Source organism: Crinia signifera, chromosome 5 (assembly GCF_055691185.1).
Source record: "Crinia signifera chromosome 5, ASM5569118v1, whole genome shotgun sequence".
NCBI classification, from domain to species: Eukaryota; Metazoa; Chordata; class Amphibia; order Anura; family Myobatrachidae; genus Crinia; species Crinia signifera.
Window position 1 is genome coordinate 149911023 of NC_139221.1, and position 27350 is coordinate 149938372.

General features: G+C 39.2%; 1 protein-coding gene across 1 annotated transcript in view; it reads right to left on the reverse strand.

The window, feature by feature from the left end:
* Positions 1–919: 919 nt before the first annotated feature.
* The window catches only part of LPCAT1 (lysophosphatidylcholine acyltransferase 1), a 121631-nt gene continuing 95200 nt past the window's right edge, over positions 920–27350 (reverse strand). The window contains exons 8-14 of the mRNA XM_083188115.1: positions 26460–26514; positions 20167–20249; positions 15935–16060; positions 8428–8581; positions 6838–6936; positions 5599–5740; positions 920–3701 (exon numbers count right to left, since the gene is read on the reverse strand). Coding sequence (XP_083044241.1) covers positions 3514–3701; positions 5599–5740; positions 6838–6936; positions 8428–8581; positions 15935–16060; positions 20167–20249; positions 26460–26514 — 847 coding nt within the window. The 3' untranslated portion in view covers positions 920–3513. The remainder of the gene's footprint in view (positions 3702–5598; positions 5741–6837; positions 6937–8427; positions 8582–15934; positions 16061–20166; positions 20250–26459; positions 26515–27350) is intronic.

Sequence of the window (27350 nt, forward strand, 5' to 3'; positions counted from 1 at the left end):
GACAAAAATAAATAAATAAATTCATTCTAGTGTGTGGGCACCTTAACATATATACAACATACATTCAATCTGCTATGGCTAAGTATATGGGTGTGGTATAGCTCCCAGACAATGTCTAGTCCAGGGATGAGCAACCTTTAATTCCCGGCTGTTGTTGAACTACAGATCCCAGCATGCACTGCCACAGTTCAGCATGGCCAAACAGCATATCTGTACAAGGGCATGCTGGGATTTGTAGTTCAACAACAGCCGGGAGCCAAAAGTTTCCCATCCCTGGTCTAGTCAGACAGTCAAAAGGTTAGACATGCATTAGTTAGACATTAACAAAAGTTAGGCATACATTAGTCAATGACAAAAGTAATGACAAGTAATATGTCAACATGAAAAATCAATATATGTACATGGACACCGTATAAGTGTAGCACTGCGTTCACGATGCTTCAGGCACACTATACTATTCTCCCGCTCTGCCCAGTGGGATGGTAAAGAATGAACAAGTCAGCTTAAGAAAAAAAAAAATTAGTGGTCGGGATATTGAAAGCGTTAGCATGTCTACCTTTTGTCAATCTCTAACTAACGCATATCTAATTTTAGGTGTCGAACTATTGACTGTCTTGCTAAACATTGCCTACCAGCCATCAGGAACCCAAGTATATTCAGCTATACAGATTTTTTATAAATTTTCCTGTATCCCGCCCCCCAAAAATTGTAGAATTACAAACCAGTATGGAGAACTCAGATTTCTCCTCGGACACCAATTTTTCATCCTAAAAACATCTGAAAGAGGTCTGAAAATATTGCTGACCTTAGACATAAGAAACTTAAAATATAAACAACAAAAATCCTGTTGGCTTTTCACTGGAAATGCCTAAATATACAACATTTTATGTTGTGCACTAGAATAATCTGAAGCAAAAAGTACTGTAAATAGGCTTTATTTTTTTCCATAGAAATTGAGACAGTCTGTGATCAAACACTAGCATATGTTGAAAAATCCCCAATTCTAAAACACAGTAAGATTATTGTACTAAAAATTGGAAGCATTCTAATACCATGTAACAGAAACTATTATCGAAGTTGTGCACATATGTATACACAACAAAGTATGTTGCTTTAACAGATACCAACATCCGCAGCGTATATAAACATTTGCTTTTAAAGTATTAGAAATATAGTTAGATTCCTTTATATTTTTGTTCATTTAACCAAAACTTTTTTATTTGATTTTTTATTTTATTGCTGCCATCTATCAAGGTCCTCAGTCCCTCACCCAAACAATTCAACTGACTTAGTATTGCATATACTATTCATAAGTTCCACTTATTTGAGGTCAAAAGGGCATCAATGAACCCATCAAACAGAGGCAAGCCATTTCACATCTATTTAAATAAACACTTGCTTGGTTCAAGTGTGCTCCTTGGATTAACAAGAAACAGGAATGTTAAGGAAGCTCCACAAGCATTTCCGTAGAACAAAACAATCAGCAAGCAGTATACTACTCAGAGGGACATGTATGAAACCATGGAGAGAGATAAAGTGTAAAAGGAGAAAGTACCAGCCAATCAACTCCTGTCATTTGAAAGATTGGGTTTGAGAATGACAATTATGAACTGCTGATATCTCTCCATGTATTGATACATTTCCCCAGAATTTCTAACACCAACAACCAACCAGATAGCAGTAAATCAGAAATACCTTTTTTTTCCAGTGAATTCGCATAAGCCGTTAAGAAGAAATTGTCATGACAACATAACATGTTATCAAAAGTAAGGCATCATTGCCTATGAATATGTTTATGACCAAAAGCTGGAGATTTAAATATTAAAATGTATAAATGAATTGAGAAGAGCCATCAAAGTCCAGCTTATGAAGACCTCTTAAGTGTCACTTGCAGGCACCCTTTATGCCGCACGCACATATATCGACCTGAGAATTCGTCCAAACACATCTTCATTGACATCTTACTGTAAAACATTTATGAACTATAGAGTCCATCAAGGTAAGAACAATCTACACACCACTTACCATAAAGAAAAAAAAAACATGTTTAATCTGTTTAAATTAAGGAGAAAAAAAAAAGTGCCTTGATGGTGGGAAATGGAAAATAAATTGTGCATTCCTGTAATTATGGAAATTGTACATTGGCTCATATATAGATTTTCGCTAAATCATCAACGTATCATAACAAATGAAAAAGTATCATAATGAATGAAAACTGCAAATGTCTATGGTTATTGAATACCTTTAAGAAAACAAATTTCAACGTGTAACAGACTAGAGTTAAAGTATACCTGATAATTGCACGCTAGAGGCAGCCATCTTGTGAGCATAACAGTCCTCAGGCATATTAAAGCACCAGCATTGGATGTACCAAATTTACAAGCTCCTAAGCCATGCATGTTCAAACCATGGCCCTCCAGCTGTTGTGAAACCACAAGTCCCATAAGGCCGTGCCACAGTTTTGCTATTAGGGCATGCTAAAAGTATGGAAAGGCATGCTGGGATGTGTAGTTTCATAACAGCTGGAGGGCCATAGTTTGGACATGCCTGTCCTAAGCAAACTGATATACATCAGTGCAACAGGTATCTAAAATTATCTGCCTCTAAAGTGTGCAGATGAGAGGTAAACTTCTAATATGTTCTCTTGTTAGGATTTGATGATTTAAGAAATAAAATCCCAAACAGAATATTGTGTGGCCATGGCAAATCTGCAAACCAAATGAAGCAAACACAACATGGAGGTAACTCTAATACAAATAAAAAAAACTTACAAGGAAATGACCTGTCAAATAATACAGAGATGCTCTGCTTCTAATACTACATAAATGTGTATTGCAGGAAAAAGTGAACTAAACATGTATAAAAATGCAGAGAACACAAAAATAACAGCAACTAGAAAAGAACAATTCACCAAAATTGCACTAAACTCCACATCAGGTACAGTATCTGTTGTACATGCACACTTTGTACAGCACAAGGCGAACACAGTTTAGGTGTGCTGGATATTTGTAGAGGATTTGTTTTTAGATTTCTGCGCAACAACACTGAAGTACATAGACGTTACTGGGTGCCATAGAGTGGTGCCAACTGAAAACATTGCAAAACATACATTTAATGGATCTTTCAACATATGACCAAGTAGTATCTAGAAAATTATAACTTTTAAATTAGGTCACCCAGCCATGAATACGCATTCATTTTATTTATGGAGCGACCATAAAATGGGTTATACATACACCAACTCTAAAGCAGCCAGTAAACGCAAAGAAATGGCACGGTTTATAAGTAAGTTTTTCTAATGTTAGTGGATTTCTAAAAGCGAACTGCAGTGAGCGCAAACCACTGGCAATATTTTCTTTGCAAACACCTTATGACTTTACTAAAGAATACATGGTACATGAGAGGAAAAAAACGTAAATGGTCAAAAACAAAACGAAAACGTATAGGTGGCTATAAGTATGTTCAGAGGTACATATATGCCCCTCACCAGGAGAGGGCAATGTAGTTCCCATTTTAGTTCAGTTTCTTTTGCTCATTGTGGTACTGTGGTTCTTCCATGTTTTCAGGTGTGAAATCTGTACAGAATCCATTAGGAGTAGGAGTGGAAGGGCTATTCAGACAAATTTCAGAGTCCACCATATTTGGATAAAGATAGTCTTCAGCAAAATTTGGGTTAGATGTAGCAAACCTGTGAAAGTCCGCTACAAAAAAAGAAAAAAGAAATGCAACTGTTAATAAAGCAAATAGATGTAAAAAAAAAAAAAATCCTACTTCCATAATGAAATCTTATGACTTTTGTATGCGTGTAATTGTCTTTCAACTTGCCAAACTGTTGCAAAAAAAAAAAACACATGCCAAACTAAATTAAAGGCACCACACATCATTGGTAATAAAGAATAGCACGTCCTCTGCAAAACTCTGGTGTACAGACACAAGTTCGATTATGAATTCCAAAACAGACCCACAGACATAATTCCTCGAAGTACAAAGCATCAGGGGTTTAGAATCCTTTGTTTCTACACATAAATGTCTAAGTTACAGTTTTTTTTATAAGAGGCAGTCATACAAAACTGTGGAAATTGTGGTCATGAGGAATAGAGGTAGACCAGGCATGTCCAAACTGCGGCCCTCCAGCTGTTGTGAAACTACACATCCCAGCATGCCTTGCAATCATTTTAGCATTCCTAATAGCAAAACTGTGGCAAGGCATGATGGGACTTGTAGTTTCACAACATCTGGAGGGCCATAGTTTGGACATGCCTGAGGTAGACGGTAGATGCTGTCTGCAATCGTTTGCCTTCAATGTGGTGATAAGTGTCTTTGCTCGTTTGGTGGTATAACCTTATCATTTAAATGAGCTTTGTACACTTTAAATAGATGGACAGAAGCAGATGTTTCATGGATAATGGAGCTGAAGAGTAACCCATTCATGACGGAGTCAGATAAACAATGGTCATTTTGTGGTCAAACCTCCTAAAAAATGCATTTTTCAGATATGTGGCTGCATTTCTTATATGCACCAAGCTCTGTAATCTGATACATCCTGGAGCTTGGATACAGAGGGTAATGCCATATATAGATGCCTATGGGCTTTTTTTCATGTGTATTGAGAGGGATCCAATCAGATCCCTCCAAGTGTCCACTGCAGGGCATGCATCAGCCCGCTCAGGTAGAACTCCGGGGACCATAAACTTAGAAGACCTACCAACGCAAAGCACAGCAATTACTGGTTATGTGATTTTATCCAAACTGCAAGTATATAGTGTTAGTAAATGCCTGAATTAAAATTACATTTAATCTAAAACGTGTATAGTACTCAATCAAGTAATTAATGTGGGCTTTGTGCTCTCTGTGGAGCTAAAGTGGAAAGTAGAATAAAGTATGTAGGAATGTGTGCTGGAAGAACAATTCTGGGCACTGGAGGCCCCAATTTGCAACATACAGGAGGTAAAAGGACCTGCTACTGACATCTTGGTACCAGATACTAAAAGGGCCTCTAAGTCTTTTGCAGTCCATGCCTCAATGGGTCACAGACATCAGGGAAACATACACCATTATTAGGCAAGGTTTTTAATGTAATAGCTGACAGGTGACCATACATACAAAGGGGGTTATTCTGTTGGATTCGCAAATCTGCGAATTCGGAGCTTGCGAGTCCACCAAACCCCGCCCACAGAATGCCAGGCCGCCCACCCCCCTCACAGCATGTGTTAGCATGCAGGGCCTGCGAATGGATGTTTAACATAAAAAACAATTTTCAGCCTGTGGATGAACACCCACATCATTCGATGATAGCCGACCATCAAATGATGTGGAACATACACGCATATCAAACTGACTCTCAGTCACTAAGATTTGCGTGTACCCTCCGGAGGAGCGCCAATGGGATTGCCCGCCCCCGGAACACTGGAACATCTATCCGTCCCACGCCCACTGGGCGCAGCCTTTGGTGTTTGCATCCCAGTGAACAATCTGTTCGCCGTGGCCACATGCACAGAAGTGACCGTGCGCATATCCCTGCCATCGTCCCCCATGTGAATGTTCTGGTCCGTGCGAACGGATCAGAATAAGCCCCAAAATCTCTTGACAAAAATATACCATATGTGATCTTCCCGTTCTCGTCTTCATTTATCGCTCTAAAAAGATCCGTTACATTCAGTTCTGATACTCCCAATGCAGTCTTCAAAATCACTGTCAAGTCTTCTTCTACTATTGTTTTATCATTTTCTGACTGATACATCTGGAAACAGCAAAAAAATTGTAAATATCACCACTACAATGCAAAGCAATCTGGTAAAAGCAATGCAATATAAATCTTAAATAACATGTATTTGTTGTTGTGATTTTTCATGATTCTTAGAAAATTGGCCGTCGCATCGATCCGTCTGTTCGCCCCTTAAGATCATTTATACTTGGTTAGGTTTGCCTTATTTTGTAAGATCATTTTTACAATACTCAAGCAGAAAAACCACAATGTGAATAAAATACCAGCAGTAATCTATAGCATGTCAAAAATGTACCTTTAACGTGATTTTTGCTAGATAATCATTATTGGGATATACAATTATAGCCCATTTTAACTATGCAATATTTATGCAATAAATAAAGGGTTCCTTGGCCCTTCATGGATCAATCCTGTGCATTTCTGCAGGAGTGATTGAGGCTTGAAGAACACTAATCAGGGTTTTGATTTTGCCTGCCAAAGGCTGATGGAATAAAACCCTCGATAAATGCTGGTGTTTTGGGTTAATAGGAAAGCCCCAAGGGAGATAAATATCCACAGTAAATTACAGTGGTTAACCCCTTGAGCAGTGGGTTTTACTGAGGCAGGACAGGTTTTGTCCTGCCCCAGCAAAACCTACCACAGGAAGTTATAAGCCCCCCCCCCCCCTCCCTCACCTTTGCTCTGGTGTTAGTACGCCGGAGCTTCCCTGTCCCCGCTGCATTAGCCAGCCGCCTGTCACATTCAGCAGTGACGTCGTTCGCTCCAGAGTTCCCACAAGCCGCACCGACCATAACCGAGCCTGCCACAGACGTCACTGTAAAATGAGTGACGGCTGGTGGGCGGGTTAGGGGGCTGTAGTTGGTTTTAACGGGGGTGGGCTCTAGAGGTGCTGCGCCAGTGGTGCACACCTGGACACCACTGGTGCGCACCTATTGTATGTTAGTGGTATGTCCAGAAATTTTCCGGGACAGCCCGGAAACTTTCCCGGAAACCCAGTATGCCCGGAAAACTTTCCGGGCATACCTCTCAAGGGGTTAACTGGATACCCCTATAGTAGTTGCATTAAAGATAAACAGAATTAGACCTAGTAAACTGGGGAACCTGACACTTGCCTTATAAGCCAGCTGAATGGTTTCCAAAGTCTTGGAAGGCCTACATACAACAGATAAAGCAATCACATACTCCCGTAAGTCAATGGCACCTGTTTCATTCTGTAATAATAAAGAGTAACGTGAGAATGCATTTTTTTAGTGTTGCAGCATAATAAGCACAATCATAAATAGATGAAGGTGAAATGTATTTCAGATCTGGTCATGTTCAGACTATTTCTATGAATGCATATAATTTACTTTAGACAAGTTTTAATAATGCTCTATTACATTACTTATATTAATACTTGTGTATTAGCACGGCGCCCGATTTTACTACGTACACAAACGTAGTGAAATCGCATCGCATTGTATCGCATGCCGCTATGGTATGGCATGCGATGTGATTTTGACGCTTATGATGGCATTTAATGTACTATAGCATTAAATGACATATAATGTCATTTATTAAGGCCCCCCCCCCCCGTATCAACGTGATCCCGAAGCATGGCGAGCCGGTGAGTGGCGGCGGTACGCGTCCGACTGACCTTTTCATACCCCCACTATCCACGTCGGCGAGGAGCTGATTTTATATAGTGTGGCGAGCGCAGCGAGCCCGAAGCATGGCGAGCGCAGCGCGCCCAGCGAGGGGACGTGTATTATGTTACATGTATTACGCGTCCGCTCGCCACACTATCTAAAATCAACTCCACACCGACGTGGATAGTGGGGGTATGAAAAGGACGGTCGGACGCGTACTGCTGCGCTTGCCACGCTTCGGGATGATGTGGATAGTGGGGGGGGGGGGGGCAAAATAAATGACATTACATGTCATTTTACCATTAAATAGCATTATTCTAGGTTCCATCAGAACCGATGTCTCACAGCATCGCATGCCATATGATAATGGCATGCGATGCGATTTTTTTATCGCATCCTATCTTTTTAATGTTTCACTGACACAGAGCAGTGAATACATTAGATAGGAAAATCGCATCGCATGCCATGCAATTTCACTACCGTGAATAGCCCTCTACGCAAATGAAGTAGTGGGCGCCGTGATAATACACAAGTACCCTTATATTTAGCGGTGACATATTACTAATGCCCCGTACACACAGGACGACTGAGCATCTGTGCTTAGCAATGCAGTTAAGCACAGATCGCTCAACACACCGCGATGCACCACCGATGTGTGCTGAGCGACCTGTCTGTTTGGAGAGAGAACACTGGCGATGACTAGATATATACTGCATGCAGAATATATCTAGTCAGACAGGACCGCGCATCGCCATCACCTGGTACCATACACACGTAGCGATCCGTGCTAGTAAGTTCGCTTAGAAATGGGGCTATAATTGCTCCGTGTGTGGCAAGTGGCACGGCTACAACACATACTGCTGTTTTGTGGTCTGAATCAATATTCATGTGAATACAATGTATGGCTTTGCTGGAAACTAGTGGATACATTAAATATTACTGTAGCTACCGCCATAAATATTGATTCGCATTTAGGTTATAATAAAGATTTAATTTAATTTACAAATGACTAAAATGCTCCATCATAAACGAACAGGTCTAAAAAGAAAAATAATAAAACAGTTGGAAACAAACCTCATCAAATAAGGCAAACAGGTCCTCTAATTTCTCTGTTACTGGAACAGACAAGTACTCTGCAAACTCCTTTAGGTTTATCATTTCTCCTTTCCTTTTTCTAGCACGTTCAGAGAACTGACTTAATTCTCTCTCAAGTTTTTCTGGTTTTAAACTGTGAACAAAACAAAATTATTAATAAGGGCACGGTTTTCTTTTTTCTTTTATCATGGACTTGCCAATTAATCCATAAAAATGGATCAGAGTAAATCTTTTACATAGTTACATAGTTACATAGTAGGTAAGGCTGAAAAAAGACTTGCGTCCATCTAGTTCAACCTGGTATAGATATCCATTGCTGATTTGGTAGGTTCTGGTATTTTACAGACAAATTATATTTCTTATTTGTACCCATGGATGTTTTTCTCCAGTAAATGTTTGTCCAACTTTGCCTTGAACGCATTTAATGAGCCAGCCGTTACCACCTCTCTGGGAAGAGAGTTCCAGAGTTTGACTGTTCTGACCGTAAAGAAATTCTTTCTACTAGCTGAATGAAATCTTTTTTCTTCTAATCTATACTCATGCCCTCGCGTCCTAAATTCCTTTCTAGTAGAAAAGAGGGTGTGTGACAGTTCCTTATATTGGCCCTTGATATACTTGTACATGTTGAGCATGTCCCCCCTTAAACGTCTCTTTTCTAATGTAAATAGTCCCAAATTGCTTAATCTCTCCCCGTAGCTTAAATTCTCCATTCCCCTAATAAGCTTTGTTGCTCGCCTTTGGACTTTTTCTAATTCTATTATGTCTATTTTTACATTTATAAAAAAGATCCAAACAGATTTTGTGCTTCTTGGATTAAATATTTAGGTAATCAATTAGTGCAATCGTCATACAATAAGCATGTGCTGTTACACACTATCCAACAGTGTGTACCGATCTGAAGGAGCAATTATCGGATCGGCACACACCAATACATATGAGCCATGTCTTCCTCGTTGCGTACTGCTTTTTTGTTTCTACAACAAAATCAGGAGGTTGGAAATGTTATAGTCGGTGATGCCCACACTGCATCATACTCCCGATCGGCTCCAAACACTCTAATGCTCCCACATGCAAATTATTCTATTATCTGGCCGATCAGGATTATCGGCATGAAAAATGGATAGTGTGTTCCTGGCTTAACTCTGCTCTTTGGTAAGCTGTGCAATTCAAGTTTGTGTCCAGTCCAACAGATCTGCTCAAAACATCAGCTCTTAAGCAGCCCATACACGCTGCAATGCGGGCTGTACGATGTGTGCTTTGAGGTGCTCGCTCCCGCGGCACCTCATCGCACAGTACAAAAAGTATGTGCTTGCACATACTTTTTGTACTTTGTTTTTTTATCACATTGCATCGCATTGCATTGCATGCACAACGCATGCACAGGCACTGCAATGCAATGTGATCCGTGCTAGTTAAGCACGGAACGCACGCCCGTATCGGGACGTGTATGGGCGGCATTACTGTGTGCGTATTCTTAAAACTAATGAAACTCATGTTCAACACGCTTTCCTATTTTTTTTTTGTGCATTACAAAGCAATTAGAATTCATCCCATCTATTAAAAACAAAGAGAAAGTATCCCTTTTTCCATCCTTGAAAGAAAAAAAACACACACATCGATTTGCACAGATATTACTACTCTGCTAAAGGTGCTCCAACTGGGATGTCTGATATTAAATGATTTACATGTTACCAATTTATTTAGAACTAGTTGAGGTACCTGGCTTGCTGGGGTTTGGTTGTGCAATTAGAATCACTTGAACTTTATCCTTCTTTTGTTTAAGCTTGACTACTCGCCATGCCAATGGTGTTACCGGCATATAAAGTATCTGTTGGGGGTGGGCTCCCAGATTTGACCACAGGTTTTTTTTCTTAAACCCCATGTCCACTACCCCCCTTATATTATGTAACTCTGCCATATTTTGCATCCCTGACCCATTTTGTGAATTGGCCGGACCACTTCTTGGCCCCCCGGAGGTGTCAAGATTGTGTCAAGATAGTGGACCTAATCTGCACCCAATCATCTGTCCTGTCCCCGCTCTAAATTAAGCAACTTTGCCATATTTTGCTTCCCTGACCCACACTGTATAGTGGCCAGACCCGTTTTTGGGCCCCCGGGAATCCCACGGGGGTGCTAGGGGTGTCCTTCCCCTATAGTATTTTTTCCCCAGACTGTAAGTCATATGTTCACCAAGTTTGGTGTATATGTAGGTGTATATGTATGTTCCAGGATAACTCTGGAATGCCTGGAGCAATTTATATATATTATATGCAGAAGATACCTTTGAATACTATAGTTGCTGGTGACACTTACACAAAGATTGTAGCATACAGGAGACAAGAAGAGGTTTTCCTTTTTTTTTTTTTTTTTTTCAGTGACACTCATAAGGAATGTTTAAATTTTACATGGTTATTAATGGTTAGTTTATTTCTACTGTCAACACATCTAAAAAGGGAAGAAATCAGGCAATTTCGTTTTAATCTCTTACTACCACTACAGTCTCATTCAGTACGACATTCACAGTATGGAAAAAAATTAGCATTATCAGCTGTAATTAAACTCAGTGGGGCCGATTTAATTGTTACGCCGCCCCCTCCACTGGGTGTCTATACTAATGGCAAATTTTTGTGTCTAATTAATTATTTAGTTATAATGTTTGGTGTAGTTGTATGCAGCAGGTTACAGAGAAAATATTGCTGCAGATAAACTCCAAGAATTGTTTACATGAAATGCAGGGGCACGAATACATTCCCACTGTTATGTTTCAAACAGCCTGGTGAGTGCTGCTTGCCTCGGAGAGAAAAAGAGATGTAGTTTCACTTGCTGCCAACAGATGGCAGTGTTTCAGTGACATACACTAGACATATACAGTATATAGATAATGTGTTTACCTATGATAAATCTGAAAAAACTTCAGTAACCATTCTGGTGAAAGTCTTGCAGTCTTTCTCCTTCATGTGTCATGACACTAATAATATGATACTGCAAGCAGCAAAACCTAATAAACCATAACGATTGTGCTTTGACCCTCTATCTTATGCTCTGGATTGCAACCTAATATGACAGTGCAGCCTGAAACATGTAGGATGTGGCCAGTCTGCATTAAAATGACACTGTGCGCCATTTGCGGAGACGGGGATGCACAAGCATCTCACATGCACATCTGTCCCATTCGCTGTGAATGGTGCGCTCCATCTGTATACACTATAATGATACACGTTTTGCCTTACAAGTTAATCAATTCATGCCAAATCATCACAAAAAAAAAGTAACTTTTCAACATGGCCATCTCAGATTTTCATGAAAATTTGTTAGGATGATAGACAACATGTCTTCCTCGTTGCGTACTGCTTTTTTGTTTCTACAACAAAATCAGGAGGTTGGAAATGTTATAGTCTGTGATGCCCACACTGCATCATACTCCCGATCGGCTCCAAACACTCTAATGCTCCCACATGCAAATTATTCTATTATCTGGCCGATCAGGATTATCGGCACGAAAAATGGATAGTGTGTTCCTGGCTTAACTCTGCTCTTTGGTAAGCTGTGCAATTCAAGTTTGTGTCCAGTCCAACAGATCTGCTCAAAACATCAGCTCTTAAGCAGCCCATACACGCTGCAATGCGGGCTGTACGATGTGTGCTTTGAGGTGCTCGCTCCCGCGGCACCTCATCGCACAGTACAAAAAGTATGTGCTTGCACATACTTTTTGTACTTTGTTTTTTTATCACATTGCATCGCATTGCATGCACAACGCATGCACAGGCAATGCAATGCAATGTGATCCGTGCTAGTTAAGCACGGAACGCACGCCCGTATCGGGACGTGTATGGGCGGCATTACTGTGTGCGTATTCTTAAAACTAATGAAACTCATGTTCAACACGCTTTCCTATTTTTTTTTTGTGCATTACAAAGCAATTAGAATTCATCCCATCTATTAAAAACAAAGAGAAAGTATCCCTTTTTCCATCCTTGAAAGAAAAAAAACACACACATCGATTTGCACAGATATTACTACTCTGCTAAAGGTGCTCCAACTGGGATGTCTGATATTAAATGATTTACATGTTACCAATTTATTTAGAACTAGTTGAGGTACCTGGCTTGCTGGGGTTTGGTTGTGCAATTAGAATCACTTGAACTTTATCCTTCTTTTGTTTAAGCTTGACTACTCGCCATGCCAATGGTGTTACCGGCATATAAAGTATCTGTTGGGGGTGGGCTCCCAGATTTGACCACAGGTTTTTTTTCTTAAACCCCATGTCCACTACCCCCCTTATATTATGTAACTCTGCCATATTTTGCATCCCTGACCCATTTTGTGAATTGGCCGGACCACTTGTTGGCCCCCCGGAGGTGTCAAGATTGTGTCAAGATAGTGGACCTAATCTGCACCCAATCATCTGTCCTGTCCCCGCTCTAAATTAAGCAACTTTGCCATATTTTGCTTCCCTGACCCACACTGTATAGTGGCCAGACCCGTTTTTGGGCCCCCGGGAATCCCACGGGGGTGCTAGGGGTGTCCTTCCCCTATAGTATTTTTTCCCCAGACTGTAAGTCATATGTTCACCAAGTTTGGTGTATATGTAGGTGTATATGTATGTTCCAGGATAACTCTGGAATGCCTGGAGCAATTTATATATATTATATGCAGAAGATACCTTTGAATACTATAGTTGCTGGTGACACTTACACAAAGATTGTAGCATACAGGAGACAAGAAGAGGTTTTCCTTTTTTTTTTTTTTTTTTTCAGTGACACTCATAAGGAATGTTTAAATTTTACATGGTTATTAATGGTTAGTTTATTTCTACTGTCAACACATCTAAAAAGGGAAGAAATCAGGCAATTTCGTTTTAATCTCTTACTACCACTACAGTCTCATTCAGTACGACATTCACAGTATGGAAAAAAATTAGCATTATCAGCTGTAATTAAACTCAGTGGGGCCGATTTAATTGTTACGCCGCCCCCTCCACTGGGTGTCTATACTAATGGCAAATTTTTGTGTCTAATTAATTATTTAGTTATAATGTTTGGTGTAGTTGTATGCAGCAGGTTACAGAGAAAATATTGCTGCAGATAAACTCCAAGAATTGTTTACATGAAATGCAGGGGCACGAATACATTCCCACTGTTATGTTTCAAACAGCCTGGTGAGTGCTGCTTGCCTCGGAGAGAAAAAGAGATGTAGTTTCACTTGCTGCCAACAGATGGCAGTGTTTCAGTGACATACACTAGACATATACAGTATATAGATAATGTGTTTACCTATGATAAATCTGAAAAAACTTCAGTAACCATTCTGGTGAAAGTCTTGCAGTCTTTCTCCTTCATGTGTCATGACACTAATAATATGATACTGCAAGCAGCAAAACCTAATAAACCATAACGATTGTGCTTTGACCCTCTATCTTATGCTCTGGATTGCAACCTAATATGACAGTGCAGCCTGAAACATGTAGGATGTGGCCAGTCTGCATTAAAATGACACTGTGCGCCATTTGCGGAGACGGGGATGCACAAGCATCTCACATGCACATCTGTCCCATTCGCTGTGAATGGTGCGCTCCATCTGTATACACTATAATGATACACGTTTTGCCTTACAAGTTAATCAATTCATGCCAAATCATCACAAAAAAAAAGTAACTTTTCAACATGGCCATCTCAGATTTTCATGAAAATTTGTTAGGATGATAGACAACAAAGTTACTTAAATAAGTAAAAGTTTAGCCCTCAGTGATCTACTGTATAGTGTTCATGCAAACATGACAAAAAGTGTAAAATTTATGTTTTTCGAAAATCTTTGATCCACAGACTTTCCAACACTCGACATCCGGAACATTGAATTCCGATTGTCGAGTTACTGTTGGATGAAACGTAAGTGGCCCAGGATTGCGACAGTCAGAATCCCATATTTAACAACCCCTAAGTATCCTGTATGCTAAGGGTGAAAAAAATGGAAATTGCCTACATCTCACAACTACAGAAATCATAAGAGATAATAAGGGGGGTATTCAATTTAGGATCACGGCTGTCGGTCCCTGCCGACAGCCGTGATCCTAGCCCGTTTGCGGTCAGCCCGACAGCTGAACGGCGGGCGGGATTCAGTGTCCAACCTGCCAATCGGTGCAAAGGGGGCATGGCCGCGAAAACTGTCTGGTTTACCAATCTGCGGCTGGGATCGCGTCTAAAGTTGGGCCAGTTCTGCCATGATCCTGTATCAATGCTGTCGCTAAAGAGAGCATTGAATAGGCAGCCACCGCTATTTCCCCCATCGGAAATAGCGGCGGCACATTCATAACCCCTTAAGGCAGAGTAAATACAGAAATGGCAATTTGTATCAAAATAGGCTGATAGGTTTAAGGCACAAGATATCTCCTGCGAACCAGTGATATTTGCATTCATTTCAATGGACATACCATGTTTATAGGCAAAGGTAGTCAATTGTAAATCACATATGCTGCGCTATATAAGAAACTGTAAATAAATAAATAGAAATACACGTGACAATTAAAATACATTGGAGAAAGCGTCATTAAATAAATAGAAATAAATCTTGAAAAAAAAAGGCTAATTATTTATTACTATTGTGGAATTAAAAAAATACCTGGCTACCAGGTCTTGCTGGGCAGGTAAAAGACAACCAGCAAAAACAATGCAAATTTAAAATTTTAAATAAATGTAAACTATCAATCCTAAACTCTTAAATGATTAAAGAGTTTGTGGAGTGACTTAAAGTAACACAAGCATATTGGCCCGTCTGGCACTCCAGCATAGAGCCTTCTCAAAGAGAACACGCAGCAACTAAAAACATAGGTGGCACTCAATGGACTTGTACTGGTGTATAACAACCATGATGTCACACGTTTATGCTTTGACAGTGTGGTTGTTAGTTATACATTAGTACAAGTCCCTTGAGTACCGAATACAGGTCGAGTATCCCGTATCCGAATATCCGTTATCCGAATTATTCCGAAATACGGACATTCCAGAAAGTGAAAAAAAATTTTTTTTTTGCTAAAAACTCACTGGGGACATATGTAACAGCATCACTGGGGACATGATATGTAACTGGCACTATATATGTGCAAGACAATGATTGCTTGGCATTCAAATTCAGTGCTGAGATAGTACACACATTTTGTTTCACGTTTTGAAACCTTGTTTTTTGAACAATTAAAATATGTTTGTGTGTATTTTATGTGGTAATAAAATATATTTGTGTGTATATTATGTGTTTATACAGCATAAATGCAAGATACTTCAAAATACATCATTGAAATATTAAAATATTCCGAAATACGGAATAATCCGTTATCCAAAATTCTCCTGGTCCCGAGCATTTTGGATACGGGATACTCAACCTGTATGTTCTTAGTTACTACATATATACGAACATACATACATACATACATACATACACGCGCTACATACAGTATATGCAACTGCAGGAACTGAGGAGACTATATGTTACTTACCCCAAACTTCTAACAAGTCTTGCAAACTCCAAGAGGGATGTATCTGAGGGGAGGCGGAGCTGTCCCTCAGCCAATGCCAACTGGCAATCTTCAAATGTGTAGTCTGTGACAGACACATCCAAGGCTCTTTACGAGGAAATTTCATGAAAACATAACATTATTTTATTTGTAAACTTGAATAAAAGAGCATTCATATTTAATATACAATAACATTTGTGTGTGGATGTAATCTGTGATAAATTATTGAAACACACTGTACCAACCAATGTATTTATTTGCTTCAAAATATTGCTGAGTTTGCAAGTCTGTGAGCGCCACTTGTTGATAACAGTGCATAGTACTGTACATGTATTGTGCAGAACACTCAGTGTTCTATAATATATTGATCATTCAAGACAGATTAATTTTTAGAAAAACTATTCAGGGGTATATATCATTTGTGGGAACACCTAATGTGTTAAGCATTCTGGAATGGGTCTCCATAAAATAAATAAATTCCCCATCCCCTCACTTGTGTTGTTGTTTACATCTATGCCATGTACAGAGATGCATAAATGGCACTTAATAAATAAAACATAATGGCAAAGAAGAATGATTATGAAAACCATTTTAAGTTGCTACAGTTTACACCAGTTATCTATAGAACAAATTTCATAAATGTCCTCCCAACAGCAAAAAAAAATTTTTTAAAAATATATTTTAGAATACACTATACTATCGGCCCAGTATCGGCTAATTGAACATCTAAAGTAAAACCTCTGCTAAGCAGTGAATGATTTGCGGGAATGAAGGAGTGATTGAGTTACATTACATCCTGGCACAAGTAGAAGGTAAAGTCTGTGTACACATTATTTATTCAGACCCAGCTAGTGATTACATACAGCTCACTCATTGTAAGGTTATCAACTGTGCTTTGGCATAAGTCAGTTAAACAATGCAACACAAAGTTGGAAGAGCACAACAAAATCAGAAACGGAAGCATTGCAGTGACAACCACTGTTCTGTCATGTAATTTAATAGCTAAAATATGTATTTTCTTGCAGGTTGTATAATAAATGAACTCACATAGAACTAATACTTAACAGGGCACCAAAGTCAAGAGTTGTTTTTGCTCTGTTACCTATTCAGTAGGGATCATAATTTTGAAATGACAAAACAGAATACTGCCAAATAATCCAATCCACATGCCCTACTAGATATGAAACATAACTAACAAATCGTAATTGTAAAATCAATATTTAGCCTTTTAATTTGAATGGATCTGGATTCTGAAAGAAGGGTGATTACCCTGCTATATCATTCTATCAACAGATAATAATAGGCGCTGCAAACCTTTGTATCGAAGAGGCAAATTATCATATTAAATGCATATACTAACAAACCTGACTTAAGGGGTTATTTGTGCAAATTCACAATTCTATAGATTATCGAATGACTACACATCGGTACGGACCAGAGCACATGCAAGAGGCCAAATAGCAAAAAAAATAGCTAAAATATCTTAATGCAATCTCTTTGATAGACAGGAAGTCCCCATTTGGTGGTGGTAACAGGCTATTTTCAGGGACTGTCTGAAAAAACGCAGGCCTACCCAGGTGTTTTAAGGTATATTTTGTGACTTTACATTTATCAGGGAGATAGATGTAAAGTATGAAGGTTTCTTGGAATATGGAAGAGTTACAATAAACATTCTAAATTTACAATGTTGAGTAGTATAAAGTAAGGAGTTAGTTTTAACTTGTAGTTACCTTACAATATTTTTTGGAAAAAATGTAAATACCTTATTGTGAGCAATGGAGAGCTTAAATAATATGTGCGTGGATGATAACACATGAACTGCCTGGTGGTCTTGAAATAATCAAAGCAGTATTTTATTTTTAAATTGCAAATTGAAATAAGTAATTTTATTATACACACGATTAACCTTGTTGCTTTTTAAAATAATTTTGTCCATAAATATACAAATGTGTCCTTACACACTCATTTGCCCATATGGCGCAAAGGTTGTGGTGTGAGTCCTGTGCTATGTGCTTTTTCCTCAATTTTGCAACTTTGTTCACTTGCAAAGTATTAAGAAACAGGATTAGCGTTTTAGTGCAGCTAAGTAGTAATTTCCATAACTTGATAACGAGGCTATTTGCCTCAATTTGAGGATAGATGTATGAAAAGAGCTGTATTTTAAATTGAAAGGCTTAAAAGGTGAAAAAAGCTCCCTGTTTATTTCACTCGTAAAGAGGGTAGGGAACAACCAAGGTTGGGACCAAAGGGCGCTTGAAATGAGTGGTCTCCTAGCTGCTGCTAAAAACAGGTTAGTTACTCCTGTGGGTTATAACATAGAAAAACAAGCAAGAAAAAAGCAGCGCTGTACCTTTAAAAACTTTTGAGAGAATTGGATGATCTGTACAACAAATTTAATGGTAGTAATTTCACTAAAACATAGAATATATAAGAATTGTACAATTATTAAAACAGTAGCGGATGATCCCACTTCCACACTAGCAGCACTATAATGGAGAGTCCGTTCCTATTGATGCCAGACAGTATTGATTTGAACAGGATAATTACCACTCCTGGTGTAGCAGTCTCAGAGTGTCCAAGTGGTCGGCCCAAGGTTGGCACAAATTACCGGTCCACTGGAATGACTTTGGAGTCCCAATAGGGCCAAAGGGAAAGGAGAGTTTTAATAAAGATGTTGAAGATGGCCCTGAAGATGTTTGGGCAGGGTAAATGCTGATGGCTGTATCCTGAAGGCTGGTCCGGACTACGATCCTAGTGCGGATGGTGGAGAGTGGGACTGGCACGTCTGTTTCGCTGCGCCTGGCAGCTTTATCAAAGGTATGGTGCCAGTGAGGCGTGGTTCAGTATCAATACCCTTCATTTATGAGGTCACATGACCTGACAAACATTATTATTTTTATGAAAGTTACAATTAATTAAATGATCTATGTGTGTTTGTCAGGTCATGTGACCTCATTAATGAAGGGTATTTATACTGAACCATGCTTCACTGGCACCATACCTTTGATAAAGCTGCCAGGCGCAGCGAAACGCGTCAGGACGTGCCAGTCCCACTCTCCACCATCCGCACTAGGATCGTAGTCTGGACCAGCCTTCAGGATACAGCCATCAGCATTTACCCTGCCCAAACATCTTCAGGGCCATCTTCAACATCTTTATTAAAACCCTCCTTTCCCTTTGGCACTATTGGGACTCCAAAGTCATTCCAGTGGACCGGTGATTTGTGCCAACCTTGGGCCGACCACTTGGACACTCTGACACTGCTTCACCAGGAGTGGTAATTATCCTGTTCTAAATCAATACTGTCTGGCATCAATAGGAACGGACTCTCCCTTATAGTGCTGCTAGTGTGGAAGTGGGATCATCCGCTGTTTTAATAATTGTACAGATCTTCTATATTCTATGTTTTAGTGAAATTACTACCATTAAATTTGTTGTACAGATCATCCAATTCTCTCAAAAGTTTTTAAAGGTACAGCGCTGCTTTTTTCTTGCTTGTTTCCATCGTAAAGAACCTGAAAGTGTTAGAAAATTGTGTGATGTATGGGGAGCAGGGTGTACTCAGTGGCTACGCCCCCCCCCATCGCCGCCCCACCGAGCACCCCTACCCCGCCACCCTGCCGCCCATGCAACCCCCCCCCTCAATCCCCCACAGCCTTACCTATCGCGCTGGTCCCGGCGGCTCCATTCTTCTGCTGAGGACCACCAGAAAATGGCCGCCCCCATACAGCAGACAGTTTCAGAGAACTGTGTGCTATATGGGGGCGGCCATTTTGTGGTGGTCCTCAGCAGAAGAACGGAGCCGCCGGGACCAGCGCGATAGGTAAGTGACAGTCTGCGGGGGATTGGGGGGGGTTTTAACTATAGCACCGCAGCCCCCGGCGCCCCCACATGCACAGCGCCCCCCCCCCCGCGGTGGTGGGGACTGCGGTGCTATAGTTATGCCCCTGGGTGTACTACCAGTATGAGACTCTCCCAGGGGGCTGCAATCTCCAACTACAGTAGTAGCATTCCTACTGTACAATATACCAGTCAACACAACCATATAAATAAAGGATGAGATGTATCTGTCGAGGGAACCTGAAATAAATAAATTGAGTGCCTTGGAATATGTTTGTTTTCAGGCAATACCCTCCCCCCTCCCCCCTAGGTGTTAGTAGAACAACAATACACAAAATAAACAATATAGAGAATGAAATGTTTCCAGTACATACTTGGCCATTACACGTCTGACGTTGTTTGCATATAGAGCAGGGTTCTTTTTCTCTTCTTCAGAAGGAGTATAGATTGGAAGAAACTACAGAGTGAAAAGGAAATGCAATATGTACATGAAGATCTGGTGTCTGGATATTACACACTATATACATGGAGTAGTTTGGGGTTTAAACATATTTCAATTACAACCTTAAATCGTAGCTTCTACAGACAGTCATCCACTTTGGTCGAGAACCAGCTACATAGCCTACATAAAACTATTCTAGTTCACCTCACATCTATGCAGCCCACATATCAGTTCTCTATCTACAGTACATGCAAACAACCCCAATAACCCCAGACCAACTGTGGCATGATCATATACCCCAGCATATGTAGAACTGTTCCACATGTATTAAGCCACTGTACTCTTTCAATATAGATTGGAAAGTTGTGCCCACTTCTCTCTAATTAACCAGGTTTGTCAATTGTAAAATACAATGGAATAAGCAGGTGCTACAATAAAAAGTTGATAAAAAAAAAATACAGGTTGATAGTCCGCGTTACCTTGTAGTATTATCCCCTTCTGCCCTATTCCACTCAATAGCTACACAGTCGAGTGACATTATTATTTCTCTGGGGTTTCTCAGCTTCTTCAGGAGAAGATACGTCTGTATTTAGGGGTCAGTCTTATAAATAGCCCTCAGGTATTTAGCTGATGGTTTGCACCTGCCATAATCAATCGATTGATTTTAAGAAACAGTCATAAAAAATAACATGACACATTACAGATGTATTATTAATCAAGGCAATTCTATGTCAGCGAGATCCCGTGTCCGAAGCATGGTGAGCGCAGTGAGGGGGATGCGGTGCTACGTTTCAGTGTCCATGTTGACTGTTTTGAAATTCTTGATGAAAAAAAGTGAAAAACTCCATGTCGATCTAATGACCCTGTCGACCTAACCCATGTCGACCTTCAGTCAGGTCGACCTAACCCATGTTGACCTTCAGTCAGGTCGACCTAGTGGTGTCGACCTAATGCTTGAAGACCTACAGTAGTTGCTGTCTATGCAATGATCCCATTCCCACACAGCGGTTACTCTGGCTATTAACTGGTGGTCATAATAATGTGACTTGACTGTTTATGATGCTGAATTTCCCAGAGTGTTCTGTATATCCAATCAGCTGCTGCTGTTATTAAAGATGGTGTGAGAAAATATGTTATAAGGAGTATTAAGGGATAAAGTTTGGGCTAGTGAATGACTATTACATGCACTTTAAAGGATCCCAACTCCTACACACATATACGTTAAAAATACTAACATGAGCTTTTATGACTATGTCCGACTCTAGAGGCTAACACTGCTTATTAACAGCTTGCAATACCTGCTTCATATGTTAAACGTCTGGATAAATCAATTGAGCAAATCATTGACATCTTTAATAGCTTTCCGGCATTTTAGGAGCAAATGGTCTATTGATATCTGCACCTACCCGTTACCAGATATCCAACCAGTGCGTTATTTGGTTGCTCCAAGGTGTATGGCCAGTTTAACATATTTGTATCCAAATGTTTTGCTTACAAAGTGTCCATGCATAATATAGTACAAAGTATCTTACAGACTGCAAAATAGTTGCTGTTTTGAATTCATATTTATTTATTTTTTATTAACAGTTTCTTATATAGCGCATACATATTCCGCAGCGCTTATCATACAGCTCTATATGCTATACAGTTTATTTTGTTATGTAAATGTCCTTTTAAAAAGTGTGTTTACTGATTGTTTTATATACCATCCATGTGAATTGTAGTGTTGTTTCAATATAAAAGGGGATTATTCAATGAAGTCTCTTTTTTTTTTTAACGAGCCAAAAATGACAGATTGGAGTATTCACTTGCAGGCAAGTTTTTTTTTTTGTCTTTTTTTCGCTGATGCTGAATTTGTCAAATTGGCATCAGTGAAAAAGGACTAAAAAAACTCATTGACAAAAACATGTGGATCGACTGGTCGAAAAATAAGCACTTTCTTTGAAGAAGTCCAGGTCGAAATCAAAATTTAGCAATGCAATGGACAGAGAACTCGTGTGTATTTTTTATTTAGCATGGAAAGCAAAGCAGTGTTCGATTCAGTAATGAGGGATAGGAAGAATTGTCTATGATTTATCATATACAGTTCTTCTAATGTAGGTATCAAGTTGTGGTGAAGAAGCTTATAATAATCACCTGACCGCCTGTCAGGGACCAGTGACTTATGGAAAGCTTACAATAAAGGTTAGAATACTGTGGTTTAATATAAGGGTGATGAGCAGAATGATTTTTTTTCTAGAATTGTATAAAATGTTAAAATTATAAACATAATCTAAAAAGGGTCTATTTCCTGCATATAGTGCATCAGCTTTGCCTTTTTAAGCAGATGGCATACTTTTTACTCATTTAAAAATTTTAACTTTGCTAATAATGTTCTAAGGATTAGTATTTTCTAGCAATGGAATTGGTATAAAAATCACAGATTAGGCATAATGCGTGGTGTGGGTCACTCATCAGACCTGTCTTACCCTAGTATCTACTTTCTCCACAATTTATAGAGCACTAAGTACTTAGAATTAGTGTTTGTGCACGGCGGTGTAATTTGGGGATAGGTGTATGCATACACATCTGTACATGATCTATTTTAATAAATGTAAGCAACTGAATCTTATAATTATTATTAGCACTTTTACTGGACATTTTGAAACCGAATTCCAAGTGGAACTGAAACTTGCAAACAAACTTTATATAAGAAAGTATCAGTAATAAATGGATATATTTTATATATACTTATTTTAGCTCTACAGTATCACTGACTTTTTATTGTTGGTCATAATTACCTCATTAAAGACAGGTGTTTGTTTTTCCTTGTAGTTTATTTTGTAACTGTGCAATATTAAAACTAGTTCAGCTAGTAAAAGTCTATTGTGGTATATTGTGGATAAGAGGGATGTAAGTGAGCAAATGTTTTCACAGAAGCAAGAGAGCACTCAGCCAAGGGCTGAGCAATTCAGAATAACCACAGCTGCTGTGAAACTCCTGTAGAGTCAATACAATGTAGTTTGCATTCTTATGCAGGATAGCAGAACCCCTCTCTTCTGCGCTGCTCGTTTAACTCAATATTAACATGTTGTCATTGAATTGGAGTATAGGCTCATTTTAGCTTACCTAAGAACTTTTGTAGGGTGTTACAATTATGCCACCTGATAAACAATACACCTACGTACTCACCATATCTACACATTGCATGTGTTAAGCAAAGCGTGAAAATCCTAAACGCTTTTTTTAAATTGCAAAAATATTTATGAACATTTATTGCTTTTAAAGAAAGAGATCTGCAAATTTCCTATTTTAACATACTAGGCCAGATGTACTAAGCTTCAAATAGTGATAAAAAGGAGAGTGATAAAAAAAATCAGCTCCTGCCTGACATTTTTCAAACAACCTGTGACATGGCAGTTAGGAGCTGATTGACTGATTGTTTATCACACTCCATTTTATCACTTTTTGAAGCTTAGAACATATGGCCCTATGTCTTCATCCAAATGGTTAAATCCTGTCAGGTCATACTTAAATTAGTGGCCAAAATTGCTCAAACATTTTGGAAACTTTAATTGCATGATATCGGTGTTAAGGTATATACTGTATCACCGGAAATTGATTTCTATTCACAAAATAATTAATTTCAAAGCAATGCATTTTATTTATTGCATAAAAAGTTATAGCTAAATAAAGATATGGAGATTTCTTCAACTCATAATTGAAAAAGTGGTTGTCCTTGGAGCCAATCAGGTGCCACAAAAACCTATCCAATAAGGTGTTCACATTAGTAAGCTCACATTGGTTGCTACAAGAATTGATAGTAAAACATCTTATTTAGTTGTTTGATTATAACCAAGTTGGTAGCTGTTTATATGTTTTTGTTTTTATTTAATTTGTTGAAGTAAGCGGTGTAATTTATTTAGGATGGCAAGCAAAGTAAAAAGATTTGGTCACCTTGAGAGAGATACAAGATAATTACTTTATGTGAAGAAGGTAAAACAAAATTAGCCGAAGAGTAGGTGGCAACATAACGAAAGGAAGAATTTTAAAACTGTGGTATCAAAACCAAACTGGTAAAAGGTAGAAAAAGATCCACAAAACCGTGCTGTGATAGAAGAAGCTTGAGTGACAGAAAAACATCTGAGGAAAATCAAAATGATTTACTGTAAGTGAATGTGGTATAAATATCAGTGCCAGGATTGTTAGATGAAGACTTTGAGAGATAAACAAGGAATGCTGGTGTTTACTACAAAGACAGAAAACATTAGAAGGTGCTAAAAACATTATAATTGGTCATAAGAATTGCTTCCTGAGTTCGCAACACCTAGTGTGAAGCATCCAGTCAGTGTTATGCTGTGGGGATGAATGACCGCAAAAGCTGTGGGATATATTTGTCCATTCAATGGAACTTTAAATATCAGCAAATACATCAGTGATGTATTTATTTCGTTAAAATAATACAGTCAGCATGTGACCACTTCTGCGTGAATGAGACTTTCATATTTCAGCAGGACTCTGCGCCTTGTCATATTTCTATGCAGTGCAAAAAGTGGTTTCAGGACATTGATATTGCACTGCTAGAATGGCCAGGCAATAGCCCTTTCCCAAACCCAATTGAAAAGCGTTGGAGCCGATTAAAGTAGCAGCCACAGACTAAGAGAATAATTTATACAATTATGGTATCATATTATAACCCTAATGAACTAAAATCATTGGTTCACTCATTGGATGTCATTGTCATTCTGTAATAACAGCAAAATGCTTCCCAACAAATTACTAAAGGATATTGTGCTAACCTACTTTCCCACTGCTCAGTACATATACTGTAATGGTTATCAAATTGAAAAAAAAATTATAAAATTAATTCTATTATGTTGAATTATCGTATATACTCGAGTATAAGTCGAACCGAATATAAGCTGAGGCACCTGATTTTACAAAAAAAAAAAAAAAATCGGGAAAACTTATTGACTCAAGCGGGACCCTCACTCGAGTATAAGCCGAGGGGGGGGGGTTTTCAGCATAAAAAATGTTCTGAAAAAGTAGGTTTATACTCGAGTATATATGGTATGTTCTAAATTAAATTGCCACTGTAATGATGAATGCTTTTTTGGAACAATACTAAATTATATTAGTGCTATAAGCTATTAAACTTCAAAAACGTACCTATTCCACAATGTATCCACTAATTTGGCCACTTGTATAATGTTAAGTGCAATGAGCTCCCATAATCTTCAATTCTGCTTAATTCCCTCTATCTAAATCAGGGGGGCCATATGTAAAATTTCTCTTACAAATTGTCCTGCTGCAGCCGTCCCATGCTCCGGCGGTTGCCGCTGAATAGGACTGACAGTCTCTAGCTGCTGTTGATTAATAAGAGGAATCTCGCTAGAACTGCCGACCTCTTGCGAGAATTCCCCTGTACTTGACTCCCGGCAATGCCACCGGGCGGGTAAGTGGGCCACTCAGACCGGCTATGGGGGCCGCATACGGCCCCCGGGCCTGAGGTTCCCCACTCCTGATCTAAATGCACTACTACATAAATCTTTGATATTCAGGAAACATACCACTATGGAATTAGAATTAACACACACTCCAGAGTTTGTTTAGAGTTGTACACAAGGTGGTTTTGCGGATGGATCACTCAGGGCTAAATGTATGAAGTAGTAGTAAGGGAGGAGAAGTGATAAAGTGCCCGGTACTTTATCACCGGACAATCAGCTCCTAACTGTCCCTTTTTAAACCCAGCCTGTAATTTAACAGTCAGGAGCGGACTGGCCGGTGATAAACTAATAAGCACGTTATCATTTCTCCTCCCTTATCACTGCTTCATACATCTACCCCTCAGTTCTTTATCACTTCGCTGGCTCCTTAGCGGAGTATGCACATTACACAGAGTGGGTAAGAGTGATCCACGTGTGGCTTAATGGGTGTAGCTGGGAGGCAGTGGCATAAATTATGGGATTATCAAATTTGCATTTAATCTGCAATACTTTTGCTTTCAAACAGAGCTGGTGTAATTGCACACACGTACTGATGACCGTTATTAAATGAATATCCTGTATGGGCAAATATCTGTATTTAGTTCTGGGCACTCCATACGGGTAGAATTGCAAATGACTTGCATTTAAATCTGAAGCGGCTGCTTAAACCCCATTATGGCAGAAATACGGCTAAATCCATTCTATATATTGATAAACAAGGTCATTTCGTATATACTTTCAATAAAAATGCCTTGCTTACCTCAATTTCTACGTAATTGTGAAATTGACATAAAGAAAGCCAGAGTATTTCCATCCTAAAAAGACAAAATATGAGAATCAAATTTTAAATAATAAGAATGTCACATTTACCTCTGCAATGACAAAACAATCCAGACTAATATAAATTAAATGGTTACAACACAATAAACATCCTATGATGGATTTAAAAGTACATCAGTCTCCCACGGTCATAACCCGAAATCATGTCCAATCCCCTCTCGAGTCCCCTAATTGTGTTCATAAATGATGACTATACTGTAGGGTTTCAGCAGCTAGATTAGCAGAGGCCAACCGTGCTTTAATACTTCTATGTAAGGCCAGTGAGGTCCTGAATAGTCACCTTGAGGCTCAAATAAATCTTACATTTTTAATAACCGTAAATGAATCTAGCAGTAACTGTAGTGCAATCCGTGACCTAGTACTTCATAATGGTCATATAGCATCAAGAGCATGGGTCCTCAAACTGCGTCCCTCCAGATGTTGTGAAACTACAAATCCCAGCATGCCTTGGCACAGTTTTGCTATAACGGAGTGTTAAAACTGTGGCAAGGCATGCTGGGATTTGTAGTTTCACAACATCTGGAGGGCCGCAGTTTGAGGACCCATGATCAAGAGGGTAAACAATAACTCCATTCCAAAAGGTTTAGGATGGAACTTCAACTAAAACTAACAGATGACTTACCTAGGCTCCAGTAGAACAGCAGACCTGCTATGCTCACTACTCAGCCATTGCACAACACACTGACTCAACAAAAAAAAAAAATCCCCTGTCAGTAGGAGCAAGGAAGTGGCTCTCAAGGTCTAAAACATGCTCTTACCAACCCGGGTTTTTTTCCATATATGCAGTCAGCAGGAGTCAGCAGGCAAATGC